General features: G+C 45.3%; 2 protein-coding genes across 2 annotated transcripts in view; both read right to left on the bottom strand.

Moving 5' to 3' along the window:
• LOC114844144 (nuclear receptor coactivator 2-like) overlaps nt 1-8,617 on the bottom strand; it is a 32,799-nt gene extending 24,182 nt beyond the window's left edge. Inside the window, exon 1 of the mRNA XM_029131257.3 lies at nt 8,412-8,617. The gene's annotated coding sequence lies outside the window, so the exon portion shown is untranslated. The remainder of the gene's footprint in view (nt 1-8,411) is intronic.
• Nucleotides 8,618-9,130: 513 nt separating this feature from the next.
• lactb2 (lactamase, beta 2) lies at nt 9,131-12,226 on the bottom strand. The gene is made up of 7 exons (XM_029131387.3): nt 11,990-12,226; nt 11,540-11,700; nt 11,347-11,467; nt 10,989-11,167; nt 10,378-10,526; nt 9,989-10,076; nt 9,131-9,822 (listed from the first exon to the last, which is right to left on the bottom strand). The coding sequence occupies exons 1-7, from the start codon at nt 12,109-12,111 to the stop codon at nt 9,782-9,784; spliced, it is 861 nt and encodes a 286-aa protein (XP_028987220.1). The 5' UTR covers nt 12,112-12,226; the 3' UTR covers nt 9,131-9,781.
• Nucleotides 12,227-18,065: the final 5,839 nt, after the last annotated feature.

Genomic DNA, 18,065 nt, shown 5'->3' with positions numbered 1-18,065 from the left:
ACTCTGGCTTTCTAGAAACTGAATGATCAACACGCGCTGCCTATTCCTCACATAGATAATGCTCCATTTACATTACGCTGTGAGCTAGTATTACACAGATCTTGAGGACTGTGTTCCAATGGATGCTGCATGTGAGCGGACAGTGAAGTCAACGCACATCACGTTCAACAGCACGAGACGGAGCGAGTGTTTTCATGCAGAGCTGAAGCGTGAATGCAGATACAAGTGTTCTGTGCTTCGCCGGCAGAAAAGCAGAGTTTGCAGAATTTCTGGCGAGATTAAGTCACTACGCTGTGGTATTTGGTATTCATCGAGTGTGTGGAGGTCAAAGTTCAGCTGGGTTGAACTTTGGACCCTGTGTGCCGACAAAGTTGGTGCTAAAGCAGCAACTTTCACCAGAACAGTGACGCGGCCCAGAAAACAAAAGCTGAAGAGAAAACGATCCTCGTGTTTTGAACTGACTCTTCTGCTGATGATGTTTTGCTGCACGTCGTAGAGGCAGTCGATACTCAGTGAATGCCATGTTGGCTGTTGGTCACAATACAGAAACACGTTTATGTCGGAAGCACAAAAGTGAAAATGAAATAAATAATAATAAAACTGAAGAGAACTTAGGTAGAAGGTACTTTTATTTAATTTTGTAATGTTGAGGAGCCCTGAATAAAACTTGCTGCTGGTGAAGGCGACTACAAGAATGGACATGAATGTTAAATCCTGTCTATATGGTCGGATAGAAGGCCTCGCACCAAGCGAGGTGGCTGAAAACACAAGTGAAAGTGAGATGGTGAGAGAAAGAACCCACACACACGCACACACACACACACACACGCTTCTCAGTAACACACACATGCACACAGAATTTGTCAGGCATGTTATCTGTCTCACTTAAACACAGATGCCTCTCTGTCACACAAACACACACACACACACACACACACACACACACACACACACACACACACACACACACACACACACACACACACACACACACACACACACACACACACACACACACACACAGTGCTTTCGTTTTCCCAGTTGTCATGTCAGGATGTCCCTGTTTGCTTTGTGAGCCTGAGCTACAGAGAAGCCGTTTAATGCTCTGCTGTACAAACGCTGACGGGTTTCTCAACCTTTGAGTTCTCGTAACTCACTGCTTTTACATCTGACGCACAGCTTCCTTTTAAAAGCAGTCACTCTTACCTTAAGCTGTAAACATTATTCTACTTTTACAAGGTTCTAATTTCCCAGTTTTCAGATTACAGCTGTCAGAAAGGTGATTTTTCTACCGTGTGTTTATTATTGAGGTCACAGTGGGTAACAGAGTTGTACATTCAGAACAGAATGGCTGAAGGAAAAACCTTTTATCATAACTAAACGAGCTCGCAGCTCGTATGCAAAGCCTCCTGGATAAACATCTGCATTCACTTCATTCAGTTCAGTCTGGAAACCACAAAAAACTAGAATCATGATGTTCAAAGAGTAATGAGGCCACATTATTGTGCAGTTTGACTGACTGTGGTCCTATAAGCTCTGACACCATGTAAACACATGCTTCAAGTATTAAAACTCCACTTTACAATAAAGAATTTCATCAATTCAATCTGAGATTCACATGACTTAAGTCACATTTACAGTATATGTCGTACTTGGCTTTGATAAATGTTCTGTTTCCAGCACCTGACGATGCGTGAGTGCATCAGTCATCCACTAAAAGTGAAGAAATGTCTGGATGTGGGAGCGTCAGATGCGCTGTTGCTTTTACAGTGAAAAGCCATTTAGCTGAATTTCTCCTTGAACGTAAAGACAGGATGTGTTGGACGTCTCACTCTTGCCCACAATAACACGACGACCTGCAGCGATTCCCAGACACTGACCCTGCCTGGAAGGGACCCTGAGAGAGGATTCACACTACGAGACTGACCCGACCAGTGTGGTGCTGGTCCGCGCTCATGGAGTTCCCACTGGCTTGGCTTCGTGTTCACAAACATCCTATTTTACAAAACATTCAGACGGCCCTTATTTGAACAGCTGAGCCCATGTGGGAACCTTCGCTGTCTCCCAGGTGCTATTGAGTTGCACTTTTGGGCAGCAGTCTATGGTATGTTCACTGTATAGTTTGTTCATCACATCTGTCTTCACTCAGAAGGTCAGATCATCATCCTGCTGTGCCTTAGAGCCAGGCCTACCTGGCCATATCACTCACTCAGAGTTGTCCCACCTCCTGTTTTGTAACTTGGTGAAAACCCATCTTTTCAGGAAATCACATGTCCTGACTTAATGAATCACATCCGCTCTCACACCTCTTCTTCCTCCTTAATGCCTAAAATTGTTTTGTGAGAGAGGCTGCAATGACTTTGACCCACTTGTTGCTATTTCTAGCTGCCAGTCTTTTTAAATATGTGCTAGTTTCATGTGTTGTCAATTGAACTGGGTAGAATTCAACTAATCTCAGACAAACTGAATAACGTGGAATAGGTCAAATGTATTCAGTTTATTCAGTATTTATTTATATGGTATTTAGTGCTGAAATTTGAAATGATATTTAAAACATTAGGTACAAACCCACTCAGTCTATTTTCCACCTGTTGACATTTGACCTTGCTCCTGAATTACACTCTTCTTGCAAATTTAAGTTATAATTTGTTATTTTAGAGCTGCCAGTCAAAAGGTCATAGTTCTGATGAGGTTAGTTCTGGAGTCACTTCAAGTCGAATGTGGTTCTCCTGTTACCTTAACCAAGTGCTAGAACCTAATGATGCAGCCGTTTAATGATATTACAGCGAGGGATCAATGACTGGAAGGTACCGTTTAAAAACCTTTCTACAGTCAAATCAACAAAGACGTTCTTCTGCCTTTCAGACGGCGTCCAGGAGGCGACCACACTCATTATTGTGGTGCTGTTTGCTTACAGCAACAATAAGAACTTGCATCATGTGCATGTGTTCAGTGATGTAGTAAAACTTGATCATGAACTAAACAATAGTACAAATGAAAACCTGCAATTATCACTGGAGTTCCTTTGAATCGTCTGTTTGGCTGTGAAGCATTGCTGCGATCAAGAACACCAAAATTAAAGTCGCAGTTTTTTGGTGAGCAGCCAAACGAACATCTGCTGGCTCTTCCCCTGCTGGGTGTTGTTACTGAGCGTACAGTGTGTGCATGCGTGTGTGTGTGTGAGCACCGCCTCAGTCAGCTGGACGCTGCACTGTACACCTGTCACCACGGCCTCCGTGTACATGTGTCACGGTGTGAGAGGCGTCTGCAGACGTCAGTGCGTGTGGAGGAGAGATGAACAGCTGAGCTCCACCCAGCCGCTCTGGGTTGCATGTTGTTGCTGCACCACAGTGACAGACGGATTAATAACCCTGAGAAAGAGAGTTTATTTCTCAGGGGTGAAACAGGCACTGAGCTGTGATTCCGACTCATGTAAAAGCTACTGAGTGAAACTAGAATATTTTATCGTAAAGGATGTGGTTTCCTGCTGCTACAGGACAGCTCAGCTGTTGACCAATGTAAACTGTGCTAGTTGTGTGTTGGTGCTTTTCCAACGAACAACAGCAATGGCCTCGCTCTGCCTTAGGATGCGATCCAACCCTTTACATAAACCTAAGTGTAACATCAATGCTGAAACCAGGGAGTAGAGAGAAGCAGCCAGAAGTGTGTTAGAATAAAATCTGTGTGCACCATCACAGAGAGGACCGAGTGAGAGAGCCACAGAAAGTCAATGGGAGGCACACAGAGAGATGGCCTACTTCCCGAATGTGATTAATTTGTGTTACTAAGCAGCTCTATGGTAACACAGTGATCCACGTCTACACTGAGCCCTGAGCTGGTTTACAGTACAACCACATAACAGAAGTTGGACCCCGACACAACTAGTGAGCACATCACCATAAACACCATGCAGCACATCAGTCATTGACTGTGTTGACTGTTGACGAACTCCAATCACACAGTTTCATTAGCCAACTTTAAAATGTGCTGTATATTCTGCATCTCCTACAAATGACTGTATACACTTTCACAGAATATGTGATTGCATTTCTGTTTTCTTTAGTACAATATTAAACCTGTGTTTTAAGAGCTGGGTTAGTGAAGTTAGCTCTCCACAAAAACAACATGACTGACATTTAAACTTGCATCCAACTCAAACAGGGTCAATGAAAGGTTTGTCTGGCAGCGTGAAGCTTATTTTATGGCCTGCATCCTCTGCGATTGCCTCATTTCGGTTGCATCTCGAAAACGAGAAGTTGCCAGATCGAGGCCTACATGGTTCAGACCATTTCTTCATGCAACATATTTCATAATACAGTAGATAAAATCATTATTTCCCTGCAGAGTTTCAAGTGATTCTAAAGTGTGAAAATGGGATCAGGAAACGTGTACAACATGCCTTTAACTGAAAGTGAGTTATTTTTATTTAAGCACCGTCATGAATTTACGCCGCAATAACCATGAACCATTCTGAACTGCTAAACCTCTTCACTGTCTTCTTAGCAATAGCGTCCTGCTGCCAGAAAGCACTGATGAAGGCCACAATTAGCTCTGGCCACGGCCCACGTTTGTTCTGCAAAAGCTTGTTATGCTATTAGCTCGTATTATCCGGCCGGAGTCCTGTGGACTCTCACTCTCTAACTGGGCTCTCAGCTGCCACAGTCCAGAGATTTAAATCCACAGTCAGCCACAGCTGACCAACTTAGCACTCCTTATGCAACCTGCTAGACTTGGCTTGGTCGTGGTGCTTCAACCTTGCAGTCTTCAGGGAGATCAAGCAGCTTCCCTTCAACAATGAAGACACATCTTATGCCGTGCAGCAACTGGACAACTCCATCGCTGCACCATCAGCCTCATCGACTGTGCACAATCATCGACCGGTCCTGAGTCTGACCCGTGACAGTACATTGGGTTTCAGTGCAGCTTGTACCTCAGATCACTTTGGCTGAATTGTTGTGTGTGGTCTGTTTGTGCTGCAGGTCTTTGTCTTTGCTTCCTGTTGGTTGAATTTCTGAGTGGTCTGACAATCATGTTGCAGTCTTTCATAGAAATATGCCAGATAGATGAGACTTATTCTCCCACTAAGGTCACTGGCTGGAGAACAGATCTACTGTATGTACAACCTCAATAAACCACAGACTCTAGTTCTTCTATATTTGAGGTTCCATCACAAATTACTGCAGATATCTGGTTGGATGTTCATAGCAGCAGAAAACAATACTCAGGTTTATATTGGATGTCTAAATATAATTTAATTTCTCTTGCTCAAACTAATTTTACTGTACTATACAAAACCAAGTTCCAGTTGCTATTTCTGGTACTTCCTCTGCTTTTTAGGTCTTAAAAAGACAACACATAATAAAAACACCAAATATAACAGAGCAGTCCAATGTCCAGTCTTTCTTGCGGTAGAACACGTATAGTATTGGAAGCTATAGAAGAGTTGGCCTAAACACAGCAAACGATGTGGCACAACATCCAGTGTGTTTGACGAAACAGCTTGGGCGGATAAACCACAGCAACACCACTTTTGCTTTATCTAAAGGACTTTAGCTTGTAACAGTAAGTAACCTTTACTGTAGCTTAGTGTATAAACATAAAACAGGTTATCCCAGTTGACCCACCAGGTTTTACTGGTTTCACTTAGATAATACAGAGCCTTCATGTTGAGAGTGACCTACTGTACAGTAGGTGTTGTTCATTTTAACAGATCTACAACTGACAGAAACAAATGTTGTAGGGAAAGAGACTCCAGCTTTGCGCTGCCGTCAGATTCAAGTGAAAGCCATCTGCTCCACGTTCCATCACACGAGATGGATAATGTGACAAAAATGCCTTTTTTAGTAGACACGGTGTGACACCGTCTGTCTCCCACACTTGCACAGTTGATCGTTTAAACAGATTTGAAAGTGTGGCTAGTCGTCCCATCGCTAATGTTTGAGCAGCAGAGCCAGAGCGTTGAAGTGGGACCACTTTCTTCCTGCTCTGGCTGCTTGTGAAGAGCCAGGAATCAATGGCCGACTCAAAACAAACTAGCAAAGTGCTTATGTGGGGTTTGGTTTAATACAGTAAGTCAATAGGTTGCATTGGTTTTTAGCCTTTAATGTTTGGCCCCCACCTGCTAAATGACCTGCTGGTATGTCTCCAGCTAACACAGATGACCCTCTAATCCACCAGTCTCCTTCAGCACTGAACAGATCATCTAAACTCAGTGACTGAAACTGTGATTGACTTAGAACTTTTCCATTATGTTCACAGCATTTCATACCCACAATGTGGAGATAAATTTTGCTGAGGGAGTATTACAGTAATTATGGTGTTCAGACTCTGCAGGAGGCTTTCCGAGGACTGATAACATGGCGGCGCATGGGTGTGTGTAGCGCTGGTTAATTAGAGCACTTGGTCTCAGGAGGATCAAATGGAAGACGACTGTCTCTGCTACGTGACACAAAACCAGGTGGTTCTGTGCAAGCTTCATATCTGATATGTTGGTGGCATCACGTGTACGAACTCACGCCTTCAGAAATACAGGTCAATGTACAGAAGAACAGAGTCTGCTTGTTGTAAAATAATATAGTGCAATGCAACAATTGCAAATACAAAAATGTCAAATTGTTACTTCAGATTTCAGGTTTTCACTAAAAGCACGTTGTCATTGTGGGTCAGTGAGAGCAGATCAAATACAAGCATGACAAATGAATGTAAAGCCGTCAACACCCTCTGAACGCTGTGTTTTATGAGGGATTTTTGTGCTAAAGAAAACTTCTGAAGAACTGCACAGTCAAGCATTTACCCTTCCTCCTCCTCCTCCTCCTCCTCCCCCTCCTGCTGCTGCTGCCGCCGCTGTCATTGGTCAGGGCTTTATCTGAGCCTCACGTGGTTTTAGTGAATTCAAGCCACTAAGGATCCCTGAGTGGGCAGGCTGCCAGTGTCATGTTAAGAAAAATATTCTTAACTACACTACATTCCTGCACTCTTGTAGCTGCAATGTAACGCGGAAGAACAGTCAAGCAAATTATATTGACTACAAAAGCAATAGATCCAAGTTGATCACTGAACACAGAATCAGCGTTCAAAGAAAGCAAAAACCACAGACGTTACCTCCAGAAGGGTCTAGCCATGGTGTGTTTGTGGTGCAATCCTTTTCAAAGTTCACTTTTGGGTGCAGGGAAGAGCAAATAAGCTTTAAAGAGACAAAAAAATCACAAGTCCAGCCCTAAAAGATAACATATCCAGAGGAGTCAGATGGCACATGTCACGTAGGCAAACGTTCAGGCTCCCAGTAGTAACATACCAGCACAACAGCAAACACAGGCTCATTCTTTAGCCTACAGCAGGCAATGCTAGGCAAATATATGTATACAGTAAAGGCAGATGGACCTTATTGCCTTTAGTTTACAGCTTCACCACGAGAATCCACTTTAAATTGTGAGTCAGTGTAAAAATATTATGATTGTGTCAGTGAATTGGTATTGATTAAATCTCAACTGTTAGTTTGTTTTATTGCTGGTATATTGTGTTTGACCTTATTCTATTCCCACACAGAGTACAGATATTAAAGATGATAAAGATGAGAAAAAACAGACTCTACAACTAAAGATTCACATTATGTGAGATGAAGTCAACTATATATGGATTTAAGATATAACCAGAAAGACATGCTGTTTTATTTTGAAAGGGCGCACCGGAACTGTACGGCTTTATCGGCGTCACTTGACGCTGAAATTAGTCTCCGAGCGTTAAACACCCGGCAAAACTACGTTTTCCTCTGTGAAACTTATACAAGTTCAGCTGTCGCGTTAAAATCAAATATCAGGACGTTAAAACTTTACACTTTACACGTTAGAACCCGAGTAAAGCGAACACAGGGACGCTCGGTTTCACGCTAGCTGAGCCCATCGGACAGGAAGTTAACGGCTAAAGTTGAACACAAAGTCTCGTCTGGGTGTTCGTGCGGTTATAACGCAACGTTTGCGCACGTTACACGCACACAGCGGGGAGCCGGGTTTTGCTTCATTCACACCGGGAACCGGAGACCCGGGCACGGCGGCGGGGAGGCAGCGGAGCGGCGTTTGCGTCCGTCAAGCTAGCGGCAGTGCGCCCGCTCTCTGCGCTTCCCGGTGCCGCCGACTGAAGTCCTGTCAGTGGAGGCGGTTGGTGTTGACACTCGTCATAGAGGTGAAACCCGGTTCGTTCGACTCTCAGACTCGGTTCTGACACCGTGTATTCGCTGTAACGGTACCGCAAAGAACCGCACCGTAAAGTGCGATGACCGCGACACGAAGTGACAGCCGCACTTGGTCCGAGCCGTTGGACGGTGACGCGGCCCGGTGCCGGAGGAGGGTGTGACGTGCAGCGGGGGAGGGGGGGGGGGGGGGCGGCTCGGATCCGGAGAGGGACGGGAAACTCACCTGAGAGTTGACGAGGTGCCGTCGGTGAAGCGTCGGTCAGCGGGACGGAGAGGCGGCGACGTCCACGGCCGGAGCCGCCATGTTTCTGTGGCTCAGCGGCTCCTCGGCTGTTTATGTGAACCACAAGCCCCCCCTGCCCCCCCCGGAACCCTCCTCCCGTCATGTCATCACCGCAACAGTCTGTACAGAAACAGACGACTCACGGTTCTTCTTTAATTTAAGAAAACGAAACTAAAATGATTTCTTTTATGATTTCCAGTTTGTAGCAGTGTATGGACAGGACATAATAAAGTCCTACGTCCATTAGTTAAAACCTAATAGTTTAGGCACCGAAACCACCCTGTGCAGAAAAGCCTATCTGACATAGAACATTGTCATTTAAAGGTTTAAATTAGTCTAGAATCTATTATTAAGGTTCCATAATATGAGGTTACTTATAACTACACTTATCAAATAAATTTAGTGACTTACAAGTGTAGCCCGGAAAATAAGGCAGAAAATAAATATTTCTTGTAAATGTTTAACTTCGTCCTATAAGTTAAGTAATGCTTCACTTAAATGTACAGTCTACTTTATGTAGAAAAACCCATAAGAGCAGACAGAACGCCTCCATAACCTCTGTAAAGAAAAGTCCTGGACAGATTTTTGTCAGTGTTCTTGGTCAATGTAAAACTGTCAATCAGGGGTTGGACAAAGTCCAAACAATCATCTAGAAGATGGTCAGAATATTCATTCATTTATTGCGTTTGAAGATCTTTTAATGATAATAAAAAAAAACTTTTAGTGTTCATGAATTTCATCAGCAGCTACATAAACTTTGTAATGATCATGTACCTACCATTTATATACACAGAAAATACATCACTGCTGATTGTTCTATATAATGTTTTCATTCACATCCATCTTTCATATCCAATAATATAACTGCAAAGTCATTCATTTTTCACGCTATTTTACAACAAATCCAATTGCATGCTGCCACCTAGTGAGTAAAAATGGAAACTCCGTGCAGCATTTCTAGTGCAAAGATCAAGACCAGGAAGAATAAGGGATGGCAGCTGAAAATGATGTCTAACTGGAATCTGAGAACATATGTTTTGAGAGAAGCCAACCTTTATGTGTCTGTACAGTCACACTGTCACACTGTAGCCTGACATGGCATATTTCCCTAAATTATTAACTCTGATAATAAGGTTTGGCAGGTTACTCATAAGCAAGGACCACCTGTTACTTCAGGTAACAGGACATAATATTCTATCAGTTGACGAAGGCCTGTGGGCAGAAGACAAACCTTAATGTTTAACACATTAACACAATCAAGGCACAGGTTTTGTGAGCTCGGGTCTGTTTTATCGCTGCCTTGCAGGATATCACAGGTTACTCTTCCATTTGATGTCCAGTGGCGAACCAGCTGTAGAAAATGGAGTTTAAATTAATCATTCAAGAATACGTCCCTCAGAGAATAAGTGGAGTCACAGCACAATCGACTGCCAAATGGACATTGTTTGCCACACACAGATTCGTCTGATGTCGCTACACTGATCACGACATGAACGTGTCAAAATGGAGTTACATACTCATGATAATCTTTCCTTCTTTTTCCAGTTTCTTTAGGTGATGGACCAAGTTCACATTAGCTGCTTGATGCAGGTGTTCAGGAGTGTCCTGGAAGACAGAGATGAGTTGTGGATGTGTAATTCCTGTGATATACAATCAAACTGAAGCCTGTAGATGTGAAAACACTGTATGAGACAGTATAGGTTGGTTTCCTCTGCTGTTGCTCTCAGGGTGAGAAAGGACCTACATCCTATCCTACTTTTTTGTTCCCATGGCAACACATTTAACCAACATGACATAGTTAGACATGACATGGAGAACATGACAGAAAAACAAGCTTAAGGTTAGTTTTATTATTCATACCAGCCAAAGCATTATCTGGTATGAATATCAGCAAGTCTTTCCTGACCTTATAAACAGTCTTGACAAGCTCCATGGAGGAGAACGGCTTTCCTGCTCCATCCACAATGGCAGCCAGGATCTGCTGCTCTCTCTGGTCCCGGTGACTGATATAGTATCTGATCTTAGAGCAGGCGTCCTGAACCACGGGGCCGTGACCTGCACAGAGAAGAGCAGCAACAGTCCAGCTTGTGGCAATAACAGGGAAATGTGTCTGACAATTGTTGTCTAGAGGCGAGATGACGTCTTTTAGGGAAATTTTAATATCAGTATTTTCAAATGTAATAATATTACAGTACATATTAATGGTATTTTAATGTAGGCAATGCAAACGATGGCAGTTAACTTACATATGGGAAAAATATTTCTTAATTTATAAGGTAAAACTGAAATTAATAAACTAGATGAAGAACATTCTTGTCACTAGAAATGTAATAGTACAGTTTATATAATAGTAATATAGTTAACTTAAAAAATTCTAAAATGCCTATTATAGTATAAAGCAGCAGCCACAGTTTCTTTACTAGCCCCTTATGCATGAGTTGCTCTTCATCACCCACCTCCTCTAGTGAGGGCGCTCGGTGTTTCCCCTCAGCTATTGATTTCTCCCCATTCACTCACCCGGGTAGATGAGGTCAGCCTCAGAGTTTAGCAGGACCTTCAGAGATCTCATGTAGTCGTAGAGATCCTCGAACACGGCCGTGCCCTCGCCCAGGATGCAGTCACCTGAGAAGAGCGCCTGCTCCTCCTCCAGCAGCAGGGCCATGTGGTCGTCAGTGTGGCCTGGGGTGAAGAGGACTCTGAGGAGGACCAATGAAACAAGGCTCTCTGATCAGTTAACTGTATTGTAGATCAGTGTGCACGATCAGACAACTTACTCTTAAAATTTATTTCTTAACACACTTGCAAAATAATACATTTTCTCTATAGACATGTACATGTCTTCCGCCTTTATACTACATGCACAAAGGGTGCGGACCTCAGTGTGGCCCCCTCTGTCTGCACCACATCTCCATCTTTAAGGTAGTTATAGCTCTTTTTTCCAGCTGACTCCTTGTCCCCGTTGGAGCGAGGCAGTTTGCTGACTTTGACCTCATAACCTGCAGGAAGAAAAAGGTGAGACTCACTGGACCGGAACATCAGACACAGGTACGGCGGCACTGGTTCCTCACCAGTGATGTCTTTGCAGACGTCTTCCACTCCCCCCACGTGGTCGTGGTGCCAGTGGGTGACGATGATCTCCTGGATGCTGGTGCTGAACTGTTTGAGGGTCTGTTTCAGGTTGCGGATGTATTCCGGCACAGCAGGTTCTCCGGTGTCTATCAGAACCCGCCTGGAAGAAACGTTACGTCATGAAATTTAATGAAGACGACTCAAAATTAGCTCCTCGTGTCCACTTATTCTTTAACTATTCTTATCTTCTTTGACCGTTTGTTTACTTTATTCTTTAACAAATCTGTAACCTCACATGTGAATATAGTATTTCATTAGTCACTCATCATGAATGTTTATTTTAAATACTGTAGCACAACAAAACGAACGTTAACCCGCGTGTGACCCGCAGACTAACACGTTTCATAGCCAACTTTAAACAGGAACACATCAGTTCATGCTAACTCGACCTTTCCCCGGTTCCGACCAGGTACGTGTTGGTTCCCTGCAGAGTCATGGGGCCCGGATTACAGCCCAGAACCCGGACGACTCGGGCCGACAGCTGTTCTATCCGAGGAATAACTGCGCTCATCGCTGGAGAAGACGTTTGAAGGCAAAGCTGTAGCAAAACACGCGGATAAAATGCCGTGGAACAGGATGTGTGGCGGAATCTGCACGTGCGCAATATTTACTTCCTGAATGACCAGAGTGCCTTTCAAAATAAAACTCCAGACTTAGGCGTGTTAATTTCGATACTAGCATGAAATAATTCTGATGCCTCGTCTGATGCCCTATAAACACTGTATGTTTAACACACACTCATTTATACACATAGGTACATATTTTATGACTCACACAGCTTTATTTGCCTGCTTTGTTTTTTTTTTTATTGTGAAAGGCTCCATGCTTATTGTAGGGCATCGCTATATGTTTAGATATGCCATGTCGGTGTTTAATTATCTTGTTGTAACTGCGTCCATAATTAATAAAAGTTTAATTGTCTCTCTTTGTAAATGTCACCAGCCCTCGAACCGGCCCGTAGCACAGACCGAACACATGATGGCGCTATTGTCCAGTCTAATAAAGGCGCCTGAAATAACAAATAACGCACCTAGGTTTACAATAACAAAATAAATATGATAAGTATAACTTTTGAGGCAAAAGAAATATTCACCAACCCAAGAACAAGGTAAATCAAGCCAATAATGCTTTCATACTTTTAAATGTTGCAATACTTAGTATTCAATATGAAACTAAATGCTCTTAAATCAGCTAGAAAACACTCTGTGTTTAAATGTCTGATCTGTGAACTCTTCCACCTCTTCTTTATTTACCGATGTCTCGTTGACAGGCAGGAAATGCTGGTACTTTTACAATCAGGTGAAGGCCAGCAGACGTTCTTTAGGGTTCCATTATGATGAGGCCGTTAGTCCTTGAGTCCTACTGTGCATTACACATACACATTACATGCATTACACCCACGCTGATGCAGTCAAGTGAACTGAAGCGACCTGATGCACCCACACCTCCCCCTTCGTGTCTTCTTTGATATTTGTCCCCAGTAAATCATGACCCATAAAACCAGGTGTAAGAGGTGGAGGACCAGCCTCTGTAATGTGGACAGGTAAAACAGGCGGGGGTGGGGGCGCCCGGAGACATTACCCCCCTAAATGAAATAGATCCCGACATCTGGGCGTCCAAGGACCCTATGCTCCTCTCTCTCTCTCTCTCTCTTTGTAATTACACGACATAATGGTGGTGCAGTCGGCCCGTAATCTCCCATTATAATCAGTCTCGGCTGCCTCCACTCGCTCTCCGCCACAGCTTCTAATTCAATATAAATGTAAATGACTGGGGGAGATGGGGGGGGGGGGGGGGGGGTAAACGTGGCAGTCTGATCACACCACAAACTTACTTATATTTACGGGTTGTTGTATATGCACAAATTGAATGCAGACTACGTGGAGCACTCAGGGTAATGGAGGAACATATCTCATGTTGCTGGTTCTAATGACCTCAGTATAGGAGCGGATGGCTGTCAGCTGTAGCTTGACGGCGTCTGCATCCTCCAGCTCAAGGACCTGCGGTGAACGAGCCAGCGTGCGTCGGTGCCAAAGTCGGGATTTGGGCTGTTATTTCCAGACTGTTGGTTCTCACACAGACAATCCACTAGAAGTCTAGTGCTTCATGCATAAGCAGCCAGAACACGCAGAAGCAGCAACTCTGATGGTTGGACGCTACCAGAGTGAGATCTCCCTTAATGTGGTAACCAGCTGTCGAACACATGAAGCCACTAAGCTACAAAACTGAAAACTTAATATTAAATAAAACTCCTCCTTTCTGCGTGTCCTGTCAGGCGTCGCCACAGCAAATGATTCACATGATAGATTTGACAAGTTTGAGGGAATTGAACCTGCAACCTGGGCGTCAGGAGTGCAATGATTAAATGTTTATCCACATACATTCATTTTAAATCTGCAACGTTTTGTAATAAAGCTTCCTCTGGAATGTGAGCTTCAAGATGCAGTAGAATGATATCAGGTCAATATAAAATCCTCTGCAAAGTAAATAAATCTAATCACAGACTGAACTGTATCTCAGTTCATTACTCAAAATGTTGAGTAGTGAAACAAATTAAGAGGAAATTTCTCTCAAGCTCATCATCTATTAATTATCGAAATCCACCTGTTGCCTTCTATTACCTCACAAATGAACAGCTTGTGTCGTCCACCTTCAGTAACACAGCAGAGCTGCTGTGTGGGATTCAATGACACTGGACAGGTTCACTAATAAAACCAATTTACCATTAAACATCAGATCGTAACATGTACAGTATGTGTTGATCATGTTACATCAGTGTCGATGTAGAGAAGACGTTGCAGGGTCAAAGGTGTGTGTCTGTTGTGTGTTTGTGCACACAACCAAACATGAGCTGGTTGTGGGAGACAGCTCCTCAGCAGCAGCACAGGGTCCCTCTGGACTAAATTAGGGCGACCCTCCACTGACAGGCTGAATCCCTGCGAGCTGACAGGCAGGTGGGCAGAGAGCAACCCTGACACAACATGGCTGGACTGATGCAGGCGGGGATCAGGAGTCGCACACACACCGCACATGACACACACACACACACACACACACACACACACACACACACACACACACACACACACACACACACGCACACAACACACACCGCACATGACACACATGTCGCACACACCACACACACACACACACACACACACCACGCACGCACGCACGCACACACGCACACACACACACACACACCAGGCAGCCATCGTAAAACAACGCTTCTAACAAGCAGTTGCACTTTGCCACCACATGCTCATAGAGTCCACTTATTTATTTAGACGCTGGGCGCATTTCCAGCACATCAACGCATCCAATACTCCAAGGATGGAAAAACCTCGAAGAGAAGCTGAAGACGGACGGCCATCTGCCTGGACCAGTTGGGGTAAGGAGAACACAAAAGCCAGGCCCAGATATGGAAGGTGTGTGTGTGTGGGGGGGGGGGGGGGGGGGTCTACATCGCACTGCCTTCAGCAGCAGGTAAACACAAAAGAACGGCAGAGAGGCAGGACAGGAGCTGCTGTCTAACACTGTCTGATTTGGAAGCTGGCCAACTAGGAGAAAACTGTCAGACACTGGCAGGAAGCTGCTGATTAATCTGAGCAGTGATGGAGAAAAGAAATTCAGAGGGAGCTGGGAGGCAGCGAGAGAGAGAGGGAGACAGCAAGAATGTGACAAGGTGTGACAGAAGGGAGAAATACAGTTAGAGATGTTACTGTGAGTCGGGTACTCTTCATTATTTTTTATTCTGATTTGGCAGCGCTGCTCATCCCACATTCACGCCAATAAAGCAAATTGAATAGAAAGTGAACAGGGAGAAAGAGCAGGCTGGAGGAAAAGGCTGTGGAGGAAAGGAGGCCGAGGGCAGCGAGGAGACGAGGAGGTGTGAGACGACACAAGAGGAGGCTTCATGGAGAGAAGCAGGAAGAAGCAGGAAGTAGAGGAGGGACAGACAGGAAGCAGAGGAGCAGCAGACAGGAAGCAGAGGAGCGACAGACAGGAAGCAGAGGAACAGAAGACAGGAAGCAGAGGAGCAGCAGACAGGAAGCAGAGGAGCAGCAGACAGGAAGCAGAGGAGCGACAGACAGGAAGCAGGGGAGCAGCAGACAGGAAGCAGAGGAGCAGCAGACAGGAAGCAGAGGAGCAGCAGACAGGAAGCAGAGGAGCAGCAGACAGGAAGCAGAGAAGCGACAGACAGGAAGCAGAGGAGCAGCAGACAGGAAGCAGAGGAGCGACAGACAGGAAGCAGAGGAGCGACAGACAGGAAGCAGAGGAGCGACAGACAGGAAGCAGAGGAGCAGCAGACAGGAAGCAGAGGAGCAGCAGACAGGAAGCAGAGGAGCAGCAGACAGGAAGCAGAGGAGCGACAGACAGGAAGCAGAGGAACAGCAGACAGGAAGCAGAGGAGCGACAGACAGGAAGCAGAGGAACAGCAGACAGGAAGCAGAGGAGCAGCAGACAGGAAGCAGAGGAGCGACAGACAGGAAGCAGAGGAACAGCAGACAGGAAGCAGAGGAGCAGCAGACAGGAAGCAGAGGAACAGCAGACCGGAAGCAGAGGAGCGACAGACAGGAAGCAGAGGAGCAGCAGACAGGAAGCAGAGGAGCAGCAGACAGGAAGCAGAGGAGCGACAGACAGGAAGCAGAGGAGCAGCAGACAGGAAGCAGAGGAGCGACAGACAGGAAGCAGAGGAGCGACAGACAGGAAGCAGAGGAGCAGCAGACAGGAAGCAGAGGAGCAGCAGACAGGAAGCAGAGGAGCAGCAGACAGGAAGCAGAGGAGCGACAGACAGGAAGCAGAGGAGCGACAGACAGGAAGCAGAGGAACAGCAGACAGGAAGCAGAGGAGCAGCAGACAGGAAGCAGAGGAGCGACAGACAGGAAGCAGAGGAGCGACAGACAGGAAGCAGAGGAACAGCAGACAGGAAGCAGAGGAGCGACAGACAGGAAGCAGAGGAGCGACAGACAGGAAGCAGAGGAACAGCAGACAGGAAGCAGAGGAGCGACAGACAGGAAGCAGAGGAGCAGCAGACAGGAAGCGTGGCATTTCCTCACTAACAGCCTTGTTTGGGCACATTTCCAGACACGGAGCAGAACTGACTCTGACAAAACGCCAATAAAAAAGAGCTCCTGCTGCCCACGCTGGACTTGGCTGAAAACAGGAGGAGTGACAGGAAAATTAAATGATGTGCACAGTGACTACTTAGCAAACGGACAGCGGGAAGCTCAGCTCACTGAGTTTCAGTGGCTCCTCGGGTTCATGTCAGAGGCAGGAACATCAGTCTCACGCAGACGGGACGCGTCTGCCTCGGGTTCGTCTGGACGCTGGACCTGCTTTAAACTGTAGACCTGGTCCGCTTCACGTCTCATCCCTGCCTCCAGCTGGACCTCGTGACCCCGACCGTCTGTGAGACAAGATGCAGATTTATCACATTTTGCAGGTTGAGCAGCCACATTATTGTTATAGGCGTCGGTGAAGGCTGCAGACTTACATCACCTTGCATCACGTACAGTAGTTTCTCATTCTCTTTAAACTGATGATGGCTCCCGTCACGATGCTGCAGGTGTCACCAGCTGGCAGACACCTGGAGCTGCTACAGGTAACCTCTGAAGAGAGGTCTATAGATGAAACCTCATCATCATCATCATCATCATCATCATCATCATCATCATCATCATCATCATCATCATCATCATCATCATCATCATCATCCCATCATCATCATCATCATCCCATCATCATCATCAACATCATCATCATCATCATCATCATCATCATCATCATCATCATCATCATCATCATCCCATCATCATCATCATCCCATCATCATCATCCCATCATCATCATCCCATCATCATCATCATCCCATCATCATCATCATCAACATCATCATCATCATCATGATGATGAGTGCTTCTCTCCTCCCCCCCCCCCCCCCCACCCCCACTCTCTCTCCCTCTCTGTCCTCACCCACAGGTATCATTGGACTCAAAGTTTGGTGTCTGTGATGGGCAGCTGCAGATCCAACCATCCTGCCTGTATCCAGTCCCTGGTCCTACCATCCTGCCTGTGCTCTGTTGTTGCTTGTTGTTGCTTGTTGCTGTGCTTTTCTATCTCTCTATCCTCTCACCCCAACCGGTCGAGGCAGATGGCCGCCCACATCCAGTCTGGTTCTGCTGGAGGTTTCTTCCTCGATAGAGAGGGAGTTTTTCCTCTCCGTTGTTGCTGTCAAATTAAATGCTTGCTGTATGTGGGATTTGTTGGGTTTAGTTGTGTGAGGTTTTAAACCTTACTTTGTAAAGTGCCTTGAAATAACTTTGTTGTGATTTGGCGCTATATAAATAAAATTGAATTGAATTGAATTGAATCATCATCCCATCATCGGGCTGCGACTCCTCATTTGTTTCACATCTCTTCCTCCAAAAAGACGAACACGGTCTCAGCATGACCCTCACT

The sequence above is a fragment of the Betta splendens genome, chromosome 17 (genome assembly GCF_900634795.4).
Source record: "Betta splendens chromosome 17, fBetSpl5.4, whole genome shotgun sequence".
In the NCBI taxonomy this organism is placed as follows: Eukaryota; Metazoa; Chordata; class Actinopteri; order Anabantiformes; family Osphronemidae; genus Betta; species Betta splendens.
Note: the sequence above shows the minus strand (reverse complement) of the source record. Positions and strands in the feature narration are given on the sequence as shown.

Coding starts and splice junctions, on each gene's coding strand:
- lactb2 (XM_029131387.3), bottom strand. CDS start 12,111: ATGAGCGCAGTTATTCCTCGGATAGAACAGCTGTCGGCCCGAGTCGTC. Junction 11,168..11,346: donor ACAGAGGGGGCCACACTGAG/GTCCGCACCCTT, acceptor GGTCCTCCTCAG/AGTCCTCTTCACCCCAGGCC. Junction 10,527..10,988: donor GGCTGACCTCATCTACCCGG/GTGAGTGAATGG, acceptor TTCTCTGTGCAG/GTCACGGCCCCGTGGTTCAG.